General features: G+C 50.0%; 1 protein-coding gene across 4 annotated transcripts in view; it reads right to left on the reverse strand.

Moving 5' to 3' along the window:
- The window catches only part of NBEA (neurobeachin), a 449,525-nt gene extending 429,833 nt beyond the window's left edge, over window positions 1-19,692 (reverse strand). For all 4 annotated transcript variants that reach the window (XM_036011183.1, XM_028526291.2, XM_036011184.1 and 1 more), the window contains exon 1: window positions 19,367-19,692. In XM_036011183.1, the coding sequence (XP_035867076.1) occupies window positions 19,367-19,654 (288 nt within the window). In that variant the 5' untranslated portion in view covers window positions 19,655-19,692. The remainder of the gene's footprint in view (window positions 1-19,366) is intronic.
- Between the last annotated feature and the right edge of the window lie 1,183 nt (window positions 19,693-20,875).

The following is a 20,875-nucleotide window of genomic DNA, read 5'->3' on the forward strand; positions in this document are numbered from 1 at the left end:
TCCTAATACCTATTTTTCCTCAAGATCACAAAGGAAAGAAAAGGTAGGGCCAGGGTTTGAGTTCAAATTAGTCAAATGACAAAGGCCTCACCGCAATGTTCAGTACGTTTGAATTTACACGTGTTCTCCTAAGACCCTGAAGTCCTTAGAAAAGAACCATCTTTCCAGTGCCGCGTGGCCCCAGGTTCCAGCGCACCATCACCAGTCCGGCGCCTGAGCTCACAACCACCGCCTAGAAATAAATGCAGGTGCAGGTTAATCTCCTTCTCCTCTTCACCGGGCATTTAGAATTCCTTCAGCATTTGAGATCACCCGAGAATGTTACAGAAATACACTCCAAAATGTTAATGGACGACCGTGACAGGTGCCACCAGCCCTCAAACATTAAACAGCTCTCCAAGTACACAGCGCAAGATGCGCGGGCAAGTCACCCCTGGAACACAGCGGGGACGGGTCCCCTGCCTCCAGGAGCACTCCGCAGCAACTCGCAATGGTCCTTCTCCCAGTCCCGTCTCTACCCTGTTCCAGTATTAACCTGACCCAGGTGGGATCGAGTGTCTGTCCGCCTGGTGACCTAGTTAATGGTCCTTCCTCGCTCCTCCTGCGCAATGCTGCCCCCCTCCACTTGCCTCCTCTCCTGTAAAATACAGTTGCTTGAACACAAGTGGGTATGTACAGATTTTCTCCAAGCAGCCCCCGGCAGCCTGGAATATCCCTTTCGGTCCATATGCAGGTGTTATCCTCTGGGCCTCATCATCACTCTCGACAGCAGCAAAGACAAAAACGCATGTTAAAGAGGTCTCAGCCGGTGACCTATAAAATAGTCCCAAACACAGCTGAGAACATGTGCACCACCATGGAGCAGCAAGAGTGTGCTGACTTCCTGAAAGCACAAGCACAGGGGTAGCTGGCCACAGCGAAAGCCCACCGAGCCCACGGAGACATGAAGAAGGCAGGGGCAGGCCATGCTGCGCAACAGAAGGCAGACCTCCAGACTGGGCACCCATGCGCTGAGCGGACAGCAGATGTCACCAACCCTAGGGCATGCAGACAGCGCTCTGAGGCTTAGGAACCAAAACCTCAGGAAGCGTAAACAGCCACTCGTGAGCGTGCTGAATGCTTGCCATAGCACCAGCCCAAGCTAGGAACACCTGGCGCTATGTCCAGATCGTCACCGCAATGACACTGCAGCTGGAATTTAAGATAGCAGCAAACTGAATTCTGCGGGGTTTCTAAAACACAGGCAGCAAGCACAGCAAGTACCGCCTCTGCCTGAAACCTGAGAACACCCATTACCCAAGAAGTCTTCAAAGCATCACTTCTTATCTTTAACCCTTAGTTTCCTCATCACTACCTACCCTCGGGGAGCTCTCAGGAGAGGCTGCGTGCTCGCACAGCACTCAGCACGGCGACCCTCGGCCAGCGCGCCACAGGAACTGTTTAAAAACAGGCAGCGCCTGACTACGGGGTGGGGGCACGGACCTCTGTGCCCTCAGGCTGTCGAGTAAGAAAAAGACAGCAGCCAGCCTGGCAGGAGCCGTCTGGTGGGGGCGCCCTGTCTTGAGTCGCGAACGTGTGGGTCCTGTCACAGAGCTGCACCTCGCCGGTCACGCTGCGTGGCAAGGTCGTGTCTCTTTGGTTAACTATCGGCACCAGAAATCTTTCTATGCAAGTACAGGCATCTGACTTTTTAAAAAATCGCTCTGGAGCAAAAAGAGTAGGTTGTTCCTATTATTATTTTTGTAAATCAATTAAAACTATACCTTTTTTTGGTCAGATCAGCAAAATACGTATTTTTCGGTGTGCCACGGAACTACAGTGAGCAGCGTCAGCGTGCGTGAGGAAGGAGGAGGCCAGACACGGCCGACTTGACCCAACACTTGCCTGGCATTCCGTGAACTCAGCAGAGGTCCATCACGATTGTCATTGTCACTATCACTGAGGGAGAGGGGGACCTCGACTTTCCACAGATGCTGCAGCAGACAGAAAAGTAACACTTGTCACTAGAAAAGAGTCCAAACTGTTTGGGCTTAATGACACCAGGAAACCACTGGTGCCTGTGGATGCACAGATGATGACATCAGGGAGTAAAAGCATGAGGGAGAAAGAAGGAAAAAGCAGAAGAAAGGAAAAGAATAAAATAATTCAAAGTATAGAAAGTCAGGGGTCTGTATAATGAAAAAATTGCGTAAATTTCAAAGGGAATTCATGTGAAACACTATACACAGATCCTAAAGTTTTATTACATCGCTTGTTTCATCCTTACTTTCCCTGAAGACCAGCTGTGCCCCTCCAAAATGCACATTAGAGTGCCAGCTCTCAGAACCTCGGAACGTGAGCGTGCCGGGCGGGGCCTTCGCAGAGGCAACGAAGGTGAAATGAGACCACGTGGGGGGGCCCTGACCCAACAGGACCGATGTCCTTCCAGGAAGTGGACATCAGGACACACACACAGAAGAAAGGCTGTATGACGACACGGGGGAGGGGGGACATCTGTGAGCCAAGGGAAGAGGTTCACAAGAAACCACCTCCGCTACACCTTGGCCTTGGACTTCTCACCCCCAGAATTTCTGCTGCTCATGCTGCCCGGTCTGTAGAGTTTGTTACGGCAGCCCTAGCAAACTGACAGAGATCCCAGCCAGACCCCAGCAGCTCCAGTTACTGTAACAGAAGGGACACTTGCTGGACTAGGAGCGCAGCGACGGAAGCCCAGTCCCGCAGTAGAACAACCTCAGAGCTGAGTAGCAGACCGGGTCGGGACTGCTCGGTGCCTGCATCTCCAAATCTTAAAACCCGGAAAACCTCTGAACTCTCAGAAAGCACTAGCGTTCCAGTATTCTACCATTCAACGTAAAGCCTTCTTTAAAACATGGTGGTACTCCTGATACTACAGAAATTGCAATCGAAATACAATAGGGCATTACTCTTACTCTGATAAATCAGGTAAATCTTCACCCAGTATATACCCTGTTTTCCAGGTGAAGCTACTTCTGGATTTCAGGTTTTGGTAAACAGGATATATTCAACACATGGATTTCAAGAAAGCATATTTTCACATAAATTTTAATAGTAACTCAAAAAAGCAGTTATTTCATTAAGAAAAAGTCTAGCAAATAAGCAAAGCATGTTAGAAATAACTACTTTTATCCAACTTCTATATCTGATTGTAATTGTTTCTTCAACTCTGTAGCAACATTTACGATTTGCCTTCCAAAGTATTTGCTGACAATAAATCACATTTAATTTGTTGCCATATTGATTTCCATGAATTATTGAGGCAACTTCTACCACAGCAGGAAGAACAAGTTTCCCCATGACACATGGTTGTGACATCTTTGCTATTAAGTCAATGCATTACTTAGCACAGGTTTACAGCCCCTAACAGAAGCACTCAAAATGTGAGTGGCTCCCACGACACGATGGTGACACAGATGCGTGTCTGCATTTGTAAGTATATACTGTACATGCACACACACACACACACACACACACACACATAATGCACACACATAAAAAAGGAAGCGTGCTAAACTACCTCTTAGTTTCTTCCTGTGGTTCATCTACTTCTGAGATGTCACCTCTAAACCAGAACTATCCAATATGAATATAATGCAAGCCACATACATCATTTCAAATACTCTGCCAGACACATTAAAAGAAAAATGTAAAACAAAACAGGAGAAATTTATACTTTAACACAATATATCTAAAATATCATTTTGACATCATAAATATTTTTTATCATTTTTATTAACATTTGAATACAGTCGTCTCCATTTTCCCACCACCACTCCCCCCAGACCCACCCACCCCAACCTCCTACCCTCAATCCTACCCCCCTTTGGCTTTGTCCATGGGCCCTTTATACATGTTCTTTGACAACATGTAATAAATATTATTAATGATTAATGAGATTGTTTACACTTTTTATACCAAGTCTCCCAAGCCCAGTGTGCACGTTATGTTTCAGAATACCTCGCGTGTGCCCCCACCGCGACGGGGGCTGGTGGCCGCAGCACCGCGGTCCAGTGCCCGACGGGGAGCCGCCGTCCAGACCTCAGCCCAGGCACCACCACTCCCGGGAGAGACCGCCCCTTGACCCCACGGGCACCCTCCTCCCTGGGGGCGGCCCCCATGCCCTAACTCAGTTCTAGTGCAGAATTCATGCATTTCATTGCTCACATTTGTCACCCCTACAGCATGGTAAAATCCGGGGCACGGAACCGTCCTCATCCTCAGTGCCTGGCGTCACATCACATATGCTAAGGATTCGATAACTACGTGTTGAATAAAGCCGGCATGTGGTCAGAGATGCAGTTAGGCTGCAATGAGTATATTCAGACGCAATAAATGAGCATTCAAAAAGGGCAGGGAGCCGTAAGAAGTAGCCATGAACAAAGAATTAAATCATCTGCAAATTAAATATAGTAGTCTACTTGAAACAATCAACTAGAAAATAAGTCAACTCAGTAACTGTGTATATCGGCGTTCCTCTTTAAAAACTAGGAGCACCCGCTACAAACGTGACACGTTGAATTACGCTGCTGCCACAGGCTCCCTCCCGCTGCACCTCTGCGTCCCTGCACGTGGAAAGACAGTCAGTCAAGACTGACGCACAGCGTGTCACCGAGGTGACCCAGGCCCAGCCACTCTCGCGGGAACCTGCACCTCTGTTGTCAATGTCTAGATCTGTGTGTTCCTAGCAGGTCATCTTCGACTCATGTCAGAGTTTGACAGCTAAACCTTTCAGTGTAATTGGGTCCAGCTGTCATTCTGAATGACAGTCTGTCATGCAGGAACTAAAATACATTAGTTTACCTTTCAGAGTACAGATCACTAACAAGGATAAATATTATTTCAACAATAATAAAGTTCAGTGTAATTAATGAGAAACATCGGCAACTCACTCAAGTTTATTTGCTCAACATCCTTCTCATAAAAGTACCTAAATGAGTGTTTCACAGAGAAAAAATGGTTCTTCCCAGCTACTCCACGCACCCTTAAATCAAGCAGGTCGGTCTCACCCCCGCAGAGGCAGCCCGACCCAGAGGCCCAGCGGGAAGGCGAGCAGCTCGGGGCAGCGCCCGCAGCTCGGGCAGAGGGGCGGCTCGGGGCGGTGGGCTCGGGCGGCGCAGGGAGGCCGAGGGCGCGGCCGTGCTCCCTGGGAGTGCGAACCCCGCACAGCCCAGAGTCGGGGCCTCCGTCTGCAGGGGTCACCGCGACCGCAGGGCAACAGGCAGACTTGGGAAAGGCACCACCGCCTGAAAACACCCAGGCCGCACCCCATTTTACTCACACGAAGAGACACCCCAAAGAAGCCTGCAGTGTGAAAACCCACGCTTTGGTAAGGGGACGCATTAAATCCCGACTTTAAACACCACCACAAGCGAATGCACGTGCGCTACCAACAGGCGCTGCTGCGTTAGGACCGGAACACCGTCTGACCCTGACCCGGCGGCGTCTAGCGTCTTCCTCTGCGGTTTCCGGCTCACAGGCCCCCCCCCCCCCCCCACACACCCCGGTGGACAGAAACCTGGGACCCCGCCCGTTTCCCGCCCGTCTGCAAGGAGGGGCTGCAGCGGCCCTGCCGGGAGGGCGGGCGGGGTCCTGGCCCCGAATCGGACTGCCTCCGTCTCCTTCTTGACACTCGTGACTCCACTTTGTAAAACGCGACAGTTTTCAGAATTCTGATTTTACGAGGCTGACAAAAGTAGAAACAGCTCCCAGCGCCCTCAGCTCCCGTCCTCTCACCTCCCCCCTCCGCCTTCCCCCTCACTCCTCACGCCGCCCGGGGGTCGGCGCCGCACCCTCGCACACAGCGAGAGCCAGGACGCAGCCGAACGCCGAAGCCACGCGAGCACGCGCGCGCACGCATTTCCACGGCAACCCCACTCGACTGCAGTCAGCTGGCGCGCCCTACCACACGAGCTCGTCGGAGAAAGTTGGCATTCCCGAGCGCTCACTATGTACCAGGCTCAGCGCCCCGGTCCCCACCCCCAACCACAGTGTAAACATTTGAATCCGAGACCTCCTTCTTCGTAATGAACACCCTCTATTTTAGTGTGTATCTTTTTACTCCACGGATAACGGGTAGAGGAGTCTATGATATTTAGAAAATCACACAAAGTAGGATCGGTTCCCCAAAGTTTTCGATACACGACCTGATAACTGAATTAGCTGTACACTAATAACTAAGTTAGCTGTAGACCGAAAAGAGCCACATAACCAAAGTAAAAGACCAAACATAATCTGAGCCACATGGACAGTTTAAAGTTCACTGATAGCCACATTAAAAGAAATAAAAACAAACAGGGCAAGTTCATATTAACACATATATTCTACTGTAATGAAATACCTTGAGGCAATACAGTCAGGATGTTGTTATTTCAACATGTAACCAATATGAAATTGTTAATGAGAGATTTTACATTCACTTTTTCAAACTAAGTCTTTGACACTCAGCACATCCCCAGGCACACCCCCGTTCTTAGTAGCCACACGGCAAGCGCCCGGCAGCCTCGGGGCACACCGGTGTCCACTCTGGGTGGGGCGGCTACAGACAAGCAAACGGAAGCGGTACTTTAGAACAAGGAGTATATATGTAAAAAGACAAACCTATTATGAGAAAAACCTTTTCACAGACCTAAGAGGGGCATAAATATAGCCATGATTGATAAATCTTTAACATTAAGACAATCAAGGATTATACTGCAGTGGTATAAGAGGAGATAAATTGTACATACAAAAATAACACAAAAATAATGCAATACAAAATAATGTAATAATGTAAACACAAAAACAATGCAATATATATAGATGATTACAGAGCTGCGCCCTTGAAGCTCATGTCAGTAGCCAGTGTCGCCCCAATAATTTTTTAAAAGAATACAAAAATAAAGTGTTAAAACGAAAGCACCGTACGCACTGTGCTACGTGAACGAGTCCACACGGGTCCGGGCGCGCTCCCCCAGACACCGCGGAGCGGACGGGTAGGGCGGGAGACGGATGCTAGACGGGAGGGTTTGCGCAGGCGCGCTGGCAGGCTCCTCCGGAACAACGGACTGAAGGTGCCCGCTTCTAACCAGGAGGTTGGGGTGAAACCACCGCTGACTATTCCATAAGCGATGGAGTCCCCGGTAACAAATGAGCTGCTGTCCTCCATAAACAATTAATTTTTTGGTGACAAGACAAAAATTCTTCACGTGACAGCGCCCCTGCTCGCTCTTCCCCGCGTCTCCCCAAGGGAACTCCGCCCTCCGACCGGTCCTGCGGTCCACGGGAGACCGTGCCAGGCTTTGCAAGGCAGGGAGAGCAAGGACGAGCACTAGGGATGTGCAGGGTCCTAGCTGGGTGCAGAGTTTTTACCCCACAGTACCCAAGAAACAGGAGTGAAGAACCCGAGTCTCACCGGAAGCACTTCGCTCACTGGGGGCTCTCCTTCTCGGTCCACAAACACAGAGGCCGGTCCACGCGGACCCGAACGTGTCAAGGCAACATGCAAATACAGCCTCAGAGCGTCTCACCCATGCTGCTGCCAGTGGGGGCCGGTTCGAACCAGAACCCCTCACCTACTCTTGGAAGACAAATGCCGAGTGCACTAGGCCAGACCGAGGCCGACAAATTGCCTGCGACTGCACCGACACGAGGGGCCCAGGGCGGCCCAACTCCGGGAGGAAGTGACCACCAGGGCCAGGGGGAGGGTGCGGCCACTGCACACCCGGGACAGAGCTCCACTCTGGGGACGGGAACAGCTTCCGGAGGGAGCCGTGCTGACGGCTGCACAATAATGCCTGTATGTTTAACCAGTGCCACCAAACTGAGCATTTCAGAAAGGTTAAGCTGGTAACTTGTGTTATCTATAGTTCACTACGATATAAAAAAAGAAAGGCATAAGGACTTCGAGCTGGGCTACCTGGAAATACACCTAGCAGCAATGACATCTGAAAAAACTAAAATTAAAAAAACAAAAACTCTTACTTCTGGAGACACATTTATCAGCAACGTTAAAAGTACAACTATTTAGCCCTGACCTGTATGGCTCAGTTAGTTGGGCATGGTCCTGCAAAGCTAAGGGTCATGGGTTCGATTCCCAGTCAGGGCACATGCCTGGGTTGCATTTGGTGCCCGGTCAGGGCATGTACAAGAGACAACAATCAATGTTTCTTTCGCACATCAATGTTTCTCTCCCTCACCTTCTCCCTCCCTTCCCTCCTCTCTAAAAAAATGAATGGATAAAATATTTTTTAAAAACACAGTTTGTTTATTAAAATGCCCGTACCTGTTTGTTGAAAATAAGTATGCTGGGTATATAAAATTACTTAAAAACAACTGAAATAGCAATTAATATAGTATCTAAATTAATATAACATACTGAAAATAGTCTTTAAATGTTAGCATTCAGACAGCTCACTTGGAATCACTCACTTGCCAATGGCAGTGCTTACACCCATTCTTAGTTGGATTTATAGAACATTTGAAATGTTACAGCTTCGTGTAGTAAACTCCATGGTGTTTTGCCCCCTGACAATCATTTGTGCTGTTTTGGAGATGCACAGAGTAGAGAAACGGGGCCATTCAGGAATAACAGGGACAAAGGGCTTTGGGAAAATGCGTGACAACGCCCCCCTGGCGCCCGCTCCAGAACCCTACTCTCAGAACCACGAGCTCCTTAGGGTGGGGATTATGCGAATTTTTATATGCCCAACGAGTCTCTTAACTCCGGCAACAGAACGCTGGGTTAGGGTTACTCAGTACTTGAGTCAACCACCACTTCAAGTATTCTGAGCCTGCCCGAGTCTGAAAAACCAGGGGGTGGGAGGATGGCATGCTTTTATAGGAAAGCTATACACTGTAAGCCCAGGTGAAATGACAGTGGAACAGCAGGCACCAGGAGGAGATTGAAAAGCACTGGACTGGGGGCCAGGAAGCCCCGGTGCCAACTCCTGGCCTGCGACAGCCTGCGGGACCCTCGCACTCGCTGGGCCTCTCTCCTGCCTTGATCCAGCAAGTGACCCAGCAGGGCTGCTCACCAGGCGGGAAGACGCGAGGACCCTCGCCCATCTCAGGTACCCAGAACACCTTCTTTTAAACACTACCCATGCTTCTATACACCTCAAGATGTCTATCCTCCACCCTCAACATGAATAAATACATAAACTGAAATGTTAAAAGAAGAGGCAAACATAAATTAAAAGAATCAGAGCAGCTAAAACAGACAAGATTTGTCTTCGAAACCAGAAGTGACCAAAACAAGCAAACTAAATCAAAGGTGAAAAAAATCTTCACTCAAAAAAATGTCACTGAATAGCACAAAATTTCAGACTCTGTTAAGCACTCATATACCAAGTTGAATAAGCTACTGTGCTGATCTCAAAGGCCCCGTCTCCAGGGGAGGCTGAGAAGTAAACAAATGATTAAGACAGAGAGCACAGGGCTAACACAAGGTGTGCCCCAACGCTGTGGGGGAGCGGGCGGGCGGGCGGGGGAGAGGACAGAGCTTCCAGGGCTGACTTGGGAAGAGTCACTCACGTAGTGACAGGAGGTAAATCTTGAAACCTAAACAATTCTTCAGACAAACGATGGAAGAACATGGTAATTTCAAAAATGCTGTGATTATTGAGCAAATAACAGTCAGAGTATAAAAAATACTCTTCCATTGCTGACTCACATCTCAAAAATGTTAAAAATAACCTAAATACTTAATTTAAATTCAAGGACTTTGAAAGGGTAATCAAGTTATAGAGAATTAGTACAAATCAAATAAAATAATTCTAGGACATTTTATAATAAAATGTTGCTTATACAATTAGAACTGAAAACGCTTCTCTATTAAGACACCAGGCTTAGTCTAACTTAGAAAGACAATGACTATTTTTGCTTCACTGGAGATGTTACATTCCAGGTCAGGAAGACAAAAATGAAGAAACGCACGTCCTACGCTCAGCACAGCGCCTGGCGAGGATTCAGCTGAGTGTGGAGCACGTGCTGTCGCCTTCGTCATCATCATCATCAAAGGTGACAGCACATTTGGAAGAACAACAGACCAGAAATATCTAACTCTGAGCCTCATTTCTGCAACTGCACTGCTTTCCAAGCCCGCACAAGCCTCCCAACCTCGGCCACAGTGTGCTCACCGCGGGGAGTGAGGCCGCACCCCCCGGAGAGGCTGGGCGAGGACTCGGGAACAGGAGGCGTGACACTGGGCCCAGTCCGCACAGGCCCACTCCTCCCCACGCGCAAACAACTTTTCAACAGAGTATTCATATGCCATTTTTAGGTCAGCTGCAGTTTACTGCTCTCAGAAAATGAAAGTATTTGCTAAGCAGAAATAAACCTAGATGTTCACATTTTCATAAATTTTGCTGTTAATCAATGTTTGCTGTAATTCAGTAAACAGAGAGGAATCGCAGTTATTAGGAATTGTATTACCTAGACTAGAGCATAATTCCATCTCTAACTCATTTGTCTTATCCAAGCAAATACAGTATATGCGGTAGTTCATATGATTAATGCTAATATATAATAAACCTACTCTTTATACGTAAAACAAAAATGGTGATGCATACTAACCACTATTCTGGCTCACAGACTACCTAAAGCACCCACTCCCTGCCTGGTGCAAAGGCACACAAGTCACGGGCAGTCACCACTTACAACGCCGCGTACATAACCAAGTGCTCCCGGAACCCTAAGGTGTTCACGGAACGGCGCTTGCTAAGCTACTGCTGTGCACAGACCCCTCGCGGCCTGCCCTCCACTTCTGGGGGCACCGGTCCTAAGTCCGCCACGGGCAGCACTGCTGGCCGCAGCTTCCACTGTCACCTCTGCCCAGGAGGCTGGCCTTTGGGCTACTTTCCAGCAAGCCCCATTTCAGTGAGCGACGGAGAAGACTCCGGCTTCTGCCCCTCCGCTGCCTCACACCGAGACAGCCCTGTCGAACCCGTCGCATCTCCCGCAGCAGCCCGTTTCCAGCTCTGCAGAGGAGGAAAGGCTCCTGGGAAGAGGGCCAGCTGAGAACCGGTTAACGCAGAGCGCCTTCACATGCGCACTGTAGCTACTAAGAGGCAGGCTAACTTTTTTCTAAAACAGACAGTCACAGTTTCTACCCCTCTAACTGGTCCCTCAGGCTTGACGCTCAAGCAGATCTCTAACTACACCCGCTAAGGCCCCCAGAGGACGGCACAACTTCCCCAGGATCATCGCTCACGTCCTACTGGATCCACGCGGGAGCTCGCCCGGGGGAGGAGACAGATGGAAGGGATCCTGGGCAAAGAAACCGGCGTAACCTCATGTCTGTTCTTTCCCCAGTTTTCCATCGGCCTCACTCCAGGCGGTTGATCAGCAAACTCGGCCCCAGGCGCTGCTGGAGACCGTGCCAGGCTCAGGGGAGCAGAGCCTGGTGTGCCGCCAGCAGACGGGCCCTGCAGGCCCCTGGGGCCCTCCTCTGCTGGCTCACCTGGCTCAGGTGCTCCAAGCTAACGCGGAACAGCTCCACTTACTTAGATCATTGTTTTTTTCCTAGGACCAGATGATCCTTGGACTCAGGATACCAATAGAAATATCAATAGTAAGTACTAAATACAGTTAACTTTGCACCAGGCACCTCACGGGTATTAATTCATTTAATCTGTGCAACAACCTTAAGGTAAATATCCCTTTTCACACATAAGGAAACTGAGGCACATACAGTTTTAGTGACTGTATAGTATTCCGTTACATGAATATAAAATAATTTATTTAACCTTTCCTATTGTTGAAGATTTAGGTTTTTGCCAATTCTTGTATCATAAAATTACATGTAACCCTCAAACTTGCCCACAGATCTCTCTCCTCAGCCCAAAGAACCACGGACTAGTGTCAAAGCGCTCCTGCTCCGTGGCGCTGGACGGCGTTTGGAACAGCTACGACACACTGCGTGTCCAACACCATCATTCAGGGTTATTTTAGCACACCTGGAGAACAAGGTGAGTTTCTTTTTAGTTTATGATAATTTTCTTATTATTTATGATGCCTCACTATCACTTAGTGAAGATTAATTTTGTATTAACTAGCAATAAATATTTCTTCCTTCTTGAAATATATCAAGTCCTTTGCCAAGTTAATATTGTCTTATGATTTGTGCAATATACTTAATACCCAATGTTTTTGAATTTTTTTTTAAGATTTTATTTATTTATTTTTAGAGAGGGGAGGGAGATAGAGATAGAGATAGAGCTAGAGATACATCAATGTGCAGTTGCTGGGGGTCATGGCCTGCAACCCAGGCATGTACCCTGACTGGGAATCGAACCTGCGACACTTTGGTTCTCAGCCCATGCTCAATCCACTGAGCTACACCAGCCAGGGCTTTAAATGTTTTAATGTACAACATTAGTCAGGAATCACGGGGATGAAGTGGATAGACACCCACGCCACACTGCCTTGAGCGAAACCGGAAATGTGCAGCGCGCTGCTCTGAGAACCTGGGAGGAGGCCGACACGAAGGGCTCTGTGGATGCATCCGCAGCCCACGCCCGGGTTCTGGGCGCCTCTAGCCCCGACCTCCAGAGTACTCCGGCCTAATGGGGGTGCACTGCCGGTCAGATCGCAGCTTCCATGCGAACCCCTAGGCAGCTCCAGTGATGAGCGTCTGTTCTCTCCCCCAGAATGAAAGTTATCTAGGTGCCTCAGATGTGCAGTTAAATTTTTAACCAATAACTGCTGTTTCTGGAGAGCAGAAGCATCCGTGGAAACCCCAAGCCACAGGAACCAAGAAGGAACGAGTCCCCAAAGGAATATCAAAAACCTAGGCCCGCTGGCGGCAGAAACAATGGATTCTAGGCAGTGGAAACCACCAGCAATCCAGGACGCTCCAGCCCCAGGCCACCCATCCGCTCTATCCACGCGCTTCCTTCCCTACACACACCACTGCCAGTCCCCCCAGCTAACACCACTGCCACGGCAGGCACCGCAGGAGCGCACCCACCACCTTGCCACGGGCAGCCAGGACGGGCCGAGACAACGTCAGGTCACTGCACCTGGCGAGCAACCTGACACCTCTGAGCGATGAACACCTGGCCAGAACTAAAGGGCATTCTTCTGGGCGGCGCCTCATAATCTGACCACAGAGCGACACAGTGGACTTACGGAGAAGGTAAGGCAGACCAGGGTCCCTTATTTGGAGCACAGACGGCACCCCGGCAGTCAGAGCAGCAGCACCTGCCCTGGCGGGGACCCGCCTCGGGCAGCCAGCCGGAAGCAGTCCGCACGACCTCTCAGAAGCCCTCTCCTGTCCACTGTCCTGCGTGCCGAGGTTTTCCTTCTTCCTACCACTTCCGCAGCCCACTTCCCTTACTCGGGCCTGCCTCGGAAACACAAGAACACAGGCCTGTTTAGCAGGCTCGAGCTTACCCTGGAAGTTTCCCGAAAAGCTCAGTAAGCCTCTGGTCAATTTACTTCTGGCAAGTGGCTGGCCCAGCAGCCAAAGCCACAGATCTTGTCAGGACATAGTTCGTTCGCCACCTGGATCTCCGCCTTCCCGGTTCACAGCCCTGCCCGGTCCCCCTGGGAGAGGCAGACTCACCCCCTTAACCTCAGCTCAGTGCCTTTCCTTGAGCAACAGGCAAGGACAGCCGAGGGAGGAGGCGCAGCAGCCCGGCCCTTGCTCCGGCTGGTCCTCGCTTATACAGCCTGTAGTGGCTGGACCGCGCCTCTGACCGGGGATCTGGGAATGCACGTGAGGGGCTTGGGAGGAGGTGACAACACAGAACTTCACCTGGTTCTGGTTCGAACGCCTATCTTTCCTCTTACCAACCTCAGCTTGGGGTGCACAAAAATGACGTGGCCTTCCAGCCTTGGAGGTTCATGGTATGTACTCAGTTCTCTGCTGTCCTGGATGACGGAAGACGGCAGAGAACTTAGGCGGAAAGGGCTTCTCTTGCTTGGAGAGACAACATTCTCCTCCCTCTATGATTCCAAGCACACCAGCCTGGACCAAAGCGAACCCCTCTCTGAAAGGCAGTATCAAAGGCCCCAAGAAATGCCCAAAACACTCTCGTGTCGCTCAAGTTCCAGCCTCAGTTGTTTCACGGGCAAAGATAACAAAGGTGACAACCTACAACGGCCAGTCTGTGATCCCTTCAAAGAAATCAGGATGGAAAACAGGGTCCTCCCTGCCTTGCACATCATTTCAACATGTAAGGCCTGTTCCTTACAACGTCCCACTTCCAGTGTCTCCTGGCTGTTTATAAGGGTCCTTTCCACGCACGCGGGACAAGAACCCAGCTGGGATGGACATGAGGCTAACGGCAGCAGGCTTTCAAAGGGGAGTCTGATGGCTGGAAGGTTACTGTGTGCACAGAAAACTCCAGGCTCTCCAGCAGAATCACGGATACATGTTTCTTGCTCTTGGGTTCCTACTTGGTCCACGTCTAACTCAGGCTCGGCATCGCCAGCGGAGAGGGCTCCAGCCCGGGCCCTGTGACTGAGCCCACGGCTGCCCGTTGCATCACCTGAGGGGGAGCTCCTGCAAGGCCGACCAACACGAGAGCTACCCACTAGGCCCAGAGGTAGGGCAAGTGCTAACAATCACCTTTTAATTTCTAGTCAGTGCATTACACATACTTCGTTAATAGTAACACAATCTTCGTTATGTGCTTATATATTTGACGTACACATAACGTTTACTAAAAAGTTTCTATCAGACGTTTACTGCAGGATGCGAGACCAAAATAATACATATATAATAATGGCTACCTAGATAATATCATACATACTCAACACACATTTGTAGTCACAGGAATAGACAATACATTAATTTCACAGGAGTCTGGTCTATTTCAGGATCTTAGGTCTGGTCCCTACTATGGAACAGAACTTAAGAAACTGGTCTCCTGCCTAATAACGTTATCCTGCATACGCAAAATGCACTAACTTATCCTAGAGCCACAAAGTGAAGAGTAAATCTAAGACAGGCTCCGTGCTTCTTGAAGTGCTCAGTGCAGGAGGGAGCTGCCCATGAGCCACAGCACCAGAGGGTGAAAGGCATCCCCGCACAGGAGGAGACACGTGACCGTGCGTAACACAGGAGAAGTACAGAAGAGAAATGAAAAAACACCTATTTTATTAATATTAAGGGCTTATATGATTATAAAATATAACTTCATATTTTTGAAACCTGTACAAAATAATATTTCCATAGTCAAAAATGTGGATGACTGACTGTACAACACAGCTCCATCAACGAACCAATATAGGGGTCGGGCCTGCTGGGACCAATGAATCTCCTTACATTAGGCTGGAGAAAGTACACAGAAGGCGAGAGATCCTTGAGATACATTTAATTAGCATGAAAGCAGTTGCCAAAAACTAATTAGCAATGTACAAAATAATTATTTAAAATTCATGTAACTCGATTACACACTGACTATAGAATATTTGGTGCTTTGGTGTCATTATGACTAAGTTAGTATTTCTGTGGAAAGCCTCAGAACTCAAGATTCTGAAACTTCACTATTTGCATATGCATTCTAATTTAATTTTCAGGGCCCCATAGCAAGAGTAAAATGTAAGTTAAAATGAAAAGCTTACGTATCAACATAAATTAAAATGCAAGAAATTCTCTTTTAACATAAATAAATGTTGTTTTATTAATATTAAGGGCTTATATGATTATAAAATATAACTTCATATTTTTAAAGCAAATTTAGTTCAAATGTGGAACATACCTTTTCTTTATGAAATTTTAACTATCTTTAAATTGAAAGTTATTCTGATTATCAAGTTTTAAGAAAAAAAAAAAAAACAAAACTCCAAGGAATAAAAGTTACTGTCACATGCAAGTATAGAAGAATAACCTAAAAATCTCCTTTTAACCAAAATACTACATTCAATGAGCCAAGAGAGAGGAAGTTAGCCCACAAAATCCCCTCAAAGTATCTCATTATGCTTTCTATACAGTCTACAATGAATCAGTTACACGTGTAAAAAATCAGAGGAACTATCATTTTCTACAACTAAAGATACACTAATATATCATTACCTAGTAATTCATGGGGAAAAATCTATAAATTAAACACTACAGAATTACAGACAGCTATTCAAAAAACCCCTGTTCTGCACTCTTTCATCAAGTAAACAATCCTTTCTCTTTTCTAAAAATGTTTATTTGAAACTTTCTGATAAAAAAAACTTCCATGTCACAAAGAACACATGATATTTACATAGCATTTACTTCAAGGAAAGAAAACCCTTGTACAAACATTCGAAGGAAGCAACGGATTGAGTACGCCGTTCTATAACTCAGTCAACAAAAATTTTTCTACATTGAATGCTTTTATAATGCCACATTAGTTAATTCCTCCATGAGCCAAAGTTTGTTGATGATCAGTTTCTTTCACTGATGAAGCTACAATGCAAAACCCTTGACAACAGGCTCTTGGAAGGTTATTTACACACCAGCATTCTCATCTTCCTGATGCTTTCCGCCCACCCTGCACCTGAATGTTTCAAGTCAATGATAATATCATTATACAAAATGTCCATCTACAATGGAAATTACTCATTTTATTTCTCACTGCATTAGTGATTTTTGAACAAACTCCCACAATCCACCTGAGTAACGGAAACGCATTTCTGCCTCTGGCAAACAGAAGCAGGAAAATCCCGGCCACAGCTGTGTTCAAGCAGCCTTACTTTTACTGCACGCCTAAACTTCCTCTGCAAAACTTTCATTCTGTGGGCATGGCATGTGAGAAACAGCACCTCAAAACCACACATTAGTATTCTCTTACTGTATATAAAGGGTGTACAAGAAAAAAATGGAAAGAAAAATATTTTGACAAAGGTGGCTGAGACAAGGGCATTATTTAAGGTAGAAAGTTTTGTTTTGAAGTTTCATTAGTTTTTTCTCTTTTCTTTGATAGATATTAAACTATTTTCACCTAAAATTTTTATTTAGTGTTTTAAATTAAGATTAAAAATTGGGGAAAAGCTCATTTTAGAGACAATATTAATGGTTTCCAATCTCTAACAAGTCACTAAGTGTCCTAAGTGGATTTTACTGGATTTACTTATTAAGCAAATAGAATTAAGTTTTGATAATTATTCTTTAAATTCCTAAGATTTCCAAATATTTTCAGAATCAGCTTAAGTTTTCACATGACGCCGTGAGTATATGGGAAGGATGAAGTCCTAAGCCTGTGATTCACGTAGTATGACACTTCATGTGATCGATTAACAACAACCGCAAATAGCTCCTTCTGTCATTTATTCGTTTCCCCAAAAAGTTCCCATTTGAAGACTTACTGCATTCTCTAAACACACATAAAGAAACCGTAACCCCAACTTTGTCTCCCAGAAGGCCATGCAGTGAACGAGGTGTTCAGTGGACGTGGGGACACACCGTTTCGGCGCCGCCTTACTGCTGATCACTCTAAGCCCTCTGGAGTCCGCCTCTACAACAACGCTGCACACTGAGACTGCATGCCAGATTTTCACTCCACTGAGGAGACTGAAATGTCTTTTTCACCTCAAAAGAAATACTTCACTTCCTTTCTTACTCTGCTGTGTGTCCACAGAACTCCATCTGTCAGGGCTGACCCAGCAGACGCCGCTGCAGGCTCTCAGCGTCTGCTAGTCAGTTTCCAGCTTGGGAGGACTCACTGCCCCCGACCACGTGGAAGTGCGTGAAATAAGCCTGCAAACAGTTATTGAACCACCTCCCGTCAAATAGGTCCTGGTCCGATGGAAACTGGAAAAGCACTTGAAATGTGTTCTTCTCAATGTACAGGAACACAGCTGCTGCAAACATGTTGACATGTTTTGAGATCTCACCTCTTTCTTTTAAAAAGAAAAAAAAAGCAAGTACCAGCCTATTTGCAGCTGGTTAAAATTAAAAACCCCAACAATATTTCTATCAGTGGTTCGAAAAGAATTTGGCTATATCAATGGGGTAACGTTACCCAAACTTACAACTTTTTCGTTGCTATATTTAAAGGGTAAGAAAAGGTGTTCTGTGTTTGAACAGTAATAAATATAACAAAGAAGGAGATTGTCCTGTCTTTGACTTGCACACTAGCAAAAAGAAAAGAAACAGCTCTAAATCTGCTGTGAATTTGGGAGGTTCATCAACTGTCCACGTTCTCTAACCCCCAGCGCCGCTGCTCCGGCTGCAGCTAGTTTTCCAGTAGGTCAAATGAAAAGACTGGCTTAGCTGAAAAATCAGGCTACATGGGTGTTACAAAACCTCCTTGTAAGCACAATTTTTATATTGCTGTGACTCCACACCAAATACAAGAGTCAACTGATTGCTCCTGATTTTAAACTTGCCTTCCAAAACCCAACTCAGTGTATGTCAGAGACGATGGCAAAGGACACTGCTGGGAAGCTCTGCTGCAGCCAAAGCCGCGGTGTACAAACCGTTAAAAATGAACTACTCTGAATTACACGCAACGCATCATTCCCCTCCCCTTGTTTCTTCCCATGTCTTCCTCCTGACATCCTGAAGGCCTCTTAGCCTCTGTCGACAGCGCAAAACATTAAGTCACACACAGTTCTGCAGTAACTCTTTCTCATCGTGAAGTAAAACAAAAAAAGAAAGAAAAAGAAAAAAACTAGGGCTGCATCCTATATCTTTCCTTTAGTCTCCATCCATGTGCCACGCTGCCCAAGACAACCATAGAAACCAACCTGTATGATTTGGTGCCCTCACATTTTAACGCCTCGTGGGCGCACAAACGCGCGCGCACACGCACACAAACGAAAGAGGTCAGCGTATTCAGGGCGACGTTACAAAGAAAGAGAGGCTGCCTAAAAAGAGACGAGGTTGGGGGGACACAGCCAACACACTTTCCATCACATCCTTCCTTCGGGACATTTTTAAAAGCAGATGCAAAACTGCACCATTTTCCTCCTCCCTCGAAAACATCGCAGCCCAGCGGCTCAAGTTCGAGCTCACGCGCTCCTCGCAGGTCAGAAGCACCGGGGACAGGGGCTTGTGCCCCAGGGGCAGGGCTTTCAGCCCCGGAGAGCGACACCACGGACAAGGAACAGTGTGGGAGGAAGAGCCCCTGGGAAAAGTGGGCCTCCGCTCTTCCAGCTGAACTCTCGGACCGACCGCGAACCTGCGCGGCACGCAGAGGGTGACTGATCGAGGTCTGGAGAGGCGCTCACCGAAGGCACCAAGTTGGGCGCTGCGCTCAGCTGGCAGGAGGGACCCTAGGGGCGAGAGGAGGTGGCGCGCTGGGCCAGCGCACAGTCGGCTCCCCCACGGGCCCCGGGACCCAGTGCTCCGCGCCCGCGGGGACGCGCAGCGGTGGCCCCGGGGCGCGAGGACCGCCGGGGGCCGCGGGGGCAGGGAGGCAGGCAGCGAGCGCGCCGGGGCCCTTACCAGGTTCAGCACAGTCTCCACGATGTCCCTGTTGCTGACCTCGCCGACCTGTATGAGTCCGATCAACACTGCGAATTTCATCCGGATGTTGCGGATCGGCACCGAAGGGTTGATCATACCCGCGGGCAGCACCACCGAGCCGGAGCCGCAGCCCGAGCCCGAGCCGGACGCCCCCCTCGGCTCTGCCATCCCGCCGCCCCCGCCGCCTCCGCCTCCGGCCCCGACGGCGAGGAGCCCCGCGGGCTGCGGCTCGAGCCCCGGGCCCGGGCCCGGCTTCTCGCTCGCCATGCACCCCCCTCCTGAGGCGCAGGCAGGAGCGGAGGCGCGGCGGCCGTCGGTACCGTTACACCTGCCTCGGCCCCCGCCCCCCGGCCGCTGCCGCGGAGCCCCAGCATCCACCGGCGCCAGGCGCCGGGCCCTCGCGCCGCCCGCGCCTCAGCCCGCCCGGCCGCAGCCCTCCCCGGCGCAGGCCTTGCGGGACTCGCAGGCGGATGCCCGGCGGAGGCGGCGCCGCGAACCGCTGCCCGGCGAGCGGCGGCGCCCGCCCAGCAGCCGAGCCGCCGCTGCCTCCTCTCGCTCCCCCTCTCGGGCGGTCCGACTCGGCCCGCCCCTCGGCGAGATGCTGCCGCCGCCGCCCCGGAAAGCCCTGGCGCGCGCGGGCCGCGGGCCCCCGGCGCCGACCGCGGCTGGAGCCCCGGCGGTGGTCGACGCTGCGGACGCTGCTCCCGCCGCCGCTGCGGGCGCCGCCGTTGTCGTGAAGCCCGACGCCGCGCTCACGCCGCCATGTTGCCGCCCCCTGCCTGCGGTAGCGGCCACTGCGCCTGCGCGGCGCCTCCGGGGGCGGGGCCCTCGCGCGCCCCCTCGCCAGCCCGGCCCGCCTTCCCTGCCCACCCGGCCGCCCCGACACCCCCGGCCCCTCCCCCAGCCCCCCCGAGCGGACGGACAGGTGAGCAGGTGCACGGGGACCGCTGCCAGGCCCCGAGGAGAGCTGGCAGCGGCGGGCGGCGGTGGGCGGTGGCTTCCCCCGGCTTGTCCCTCGAGGGTGGCTTCTCCCTGCGGGAAGGGCACTGTGCGAGTGTGCGCCTCGCGGTGGCTGCCGTCTCCTCCTTCCCTCCACATCCTCCTGCTGGGAGGAGGTGAGCATCGCTTGGCTCGGCGTCGCCTGCAGCAGCTGCTCCAGGCAGCGCCACGCGCCCGGGAAGGTGGGGCAGAGGCGGACGACCTACTCCTGCCCCTCCGCCCCTTCCTCGCAGCCCTGCCCGCGCCCCTGGAATTGCCCAAAGGAAAAGGGGCTGGCGAAGCGGGAACGTAACGCCCTGGGGGAGAAAGAAGGGTGACCCTGCGCCGCTGGGGGAACGATGCGGATGAAGTGGAAGAGGCTGACACCTGCCCGTGGGGGCTCAACCTACAGGAGAGCGTCCTCTCGGCAGCTCGGGAGCTCGCCTCCCGGCCCCGAAAGGCTGCACCCTGTGCCACTGCGGGGCAGCTCGGTGACAGCTCCGAGCCCTG

Source organism: Phyllostomus discolor, chromosome 11, assembly GCF_004126475.2.
Source record: "Phyllostomus discolor isolate MPI-MPIP mPhyDis1 chromosome 11, mPhyDis1.pri.v3, whole genome shotgun sequence".
Lineage (NCBI taxonomy): Eukaryota > Metazoa > Chordata > Mammalia > Chiroptera > Phyllostomidae > Phyllostomus > Phyllostomus discolor.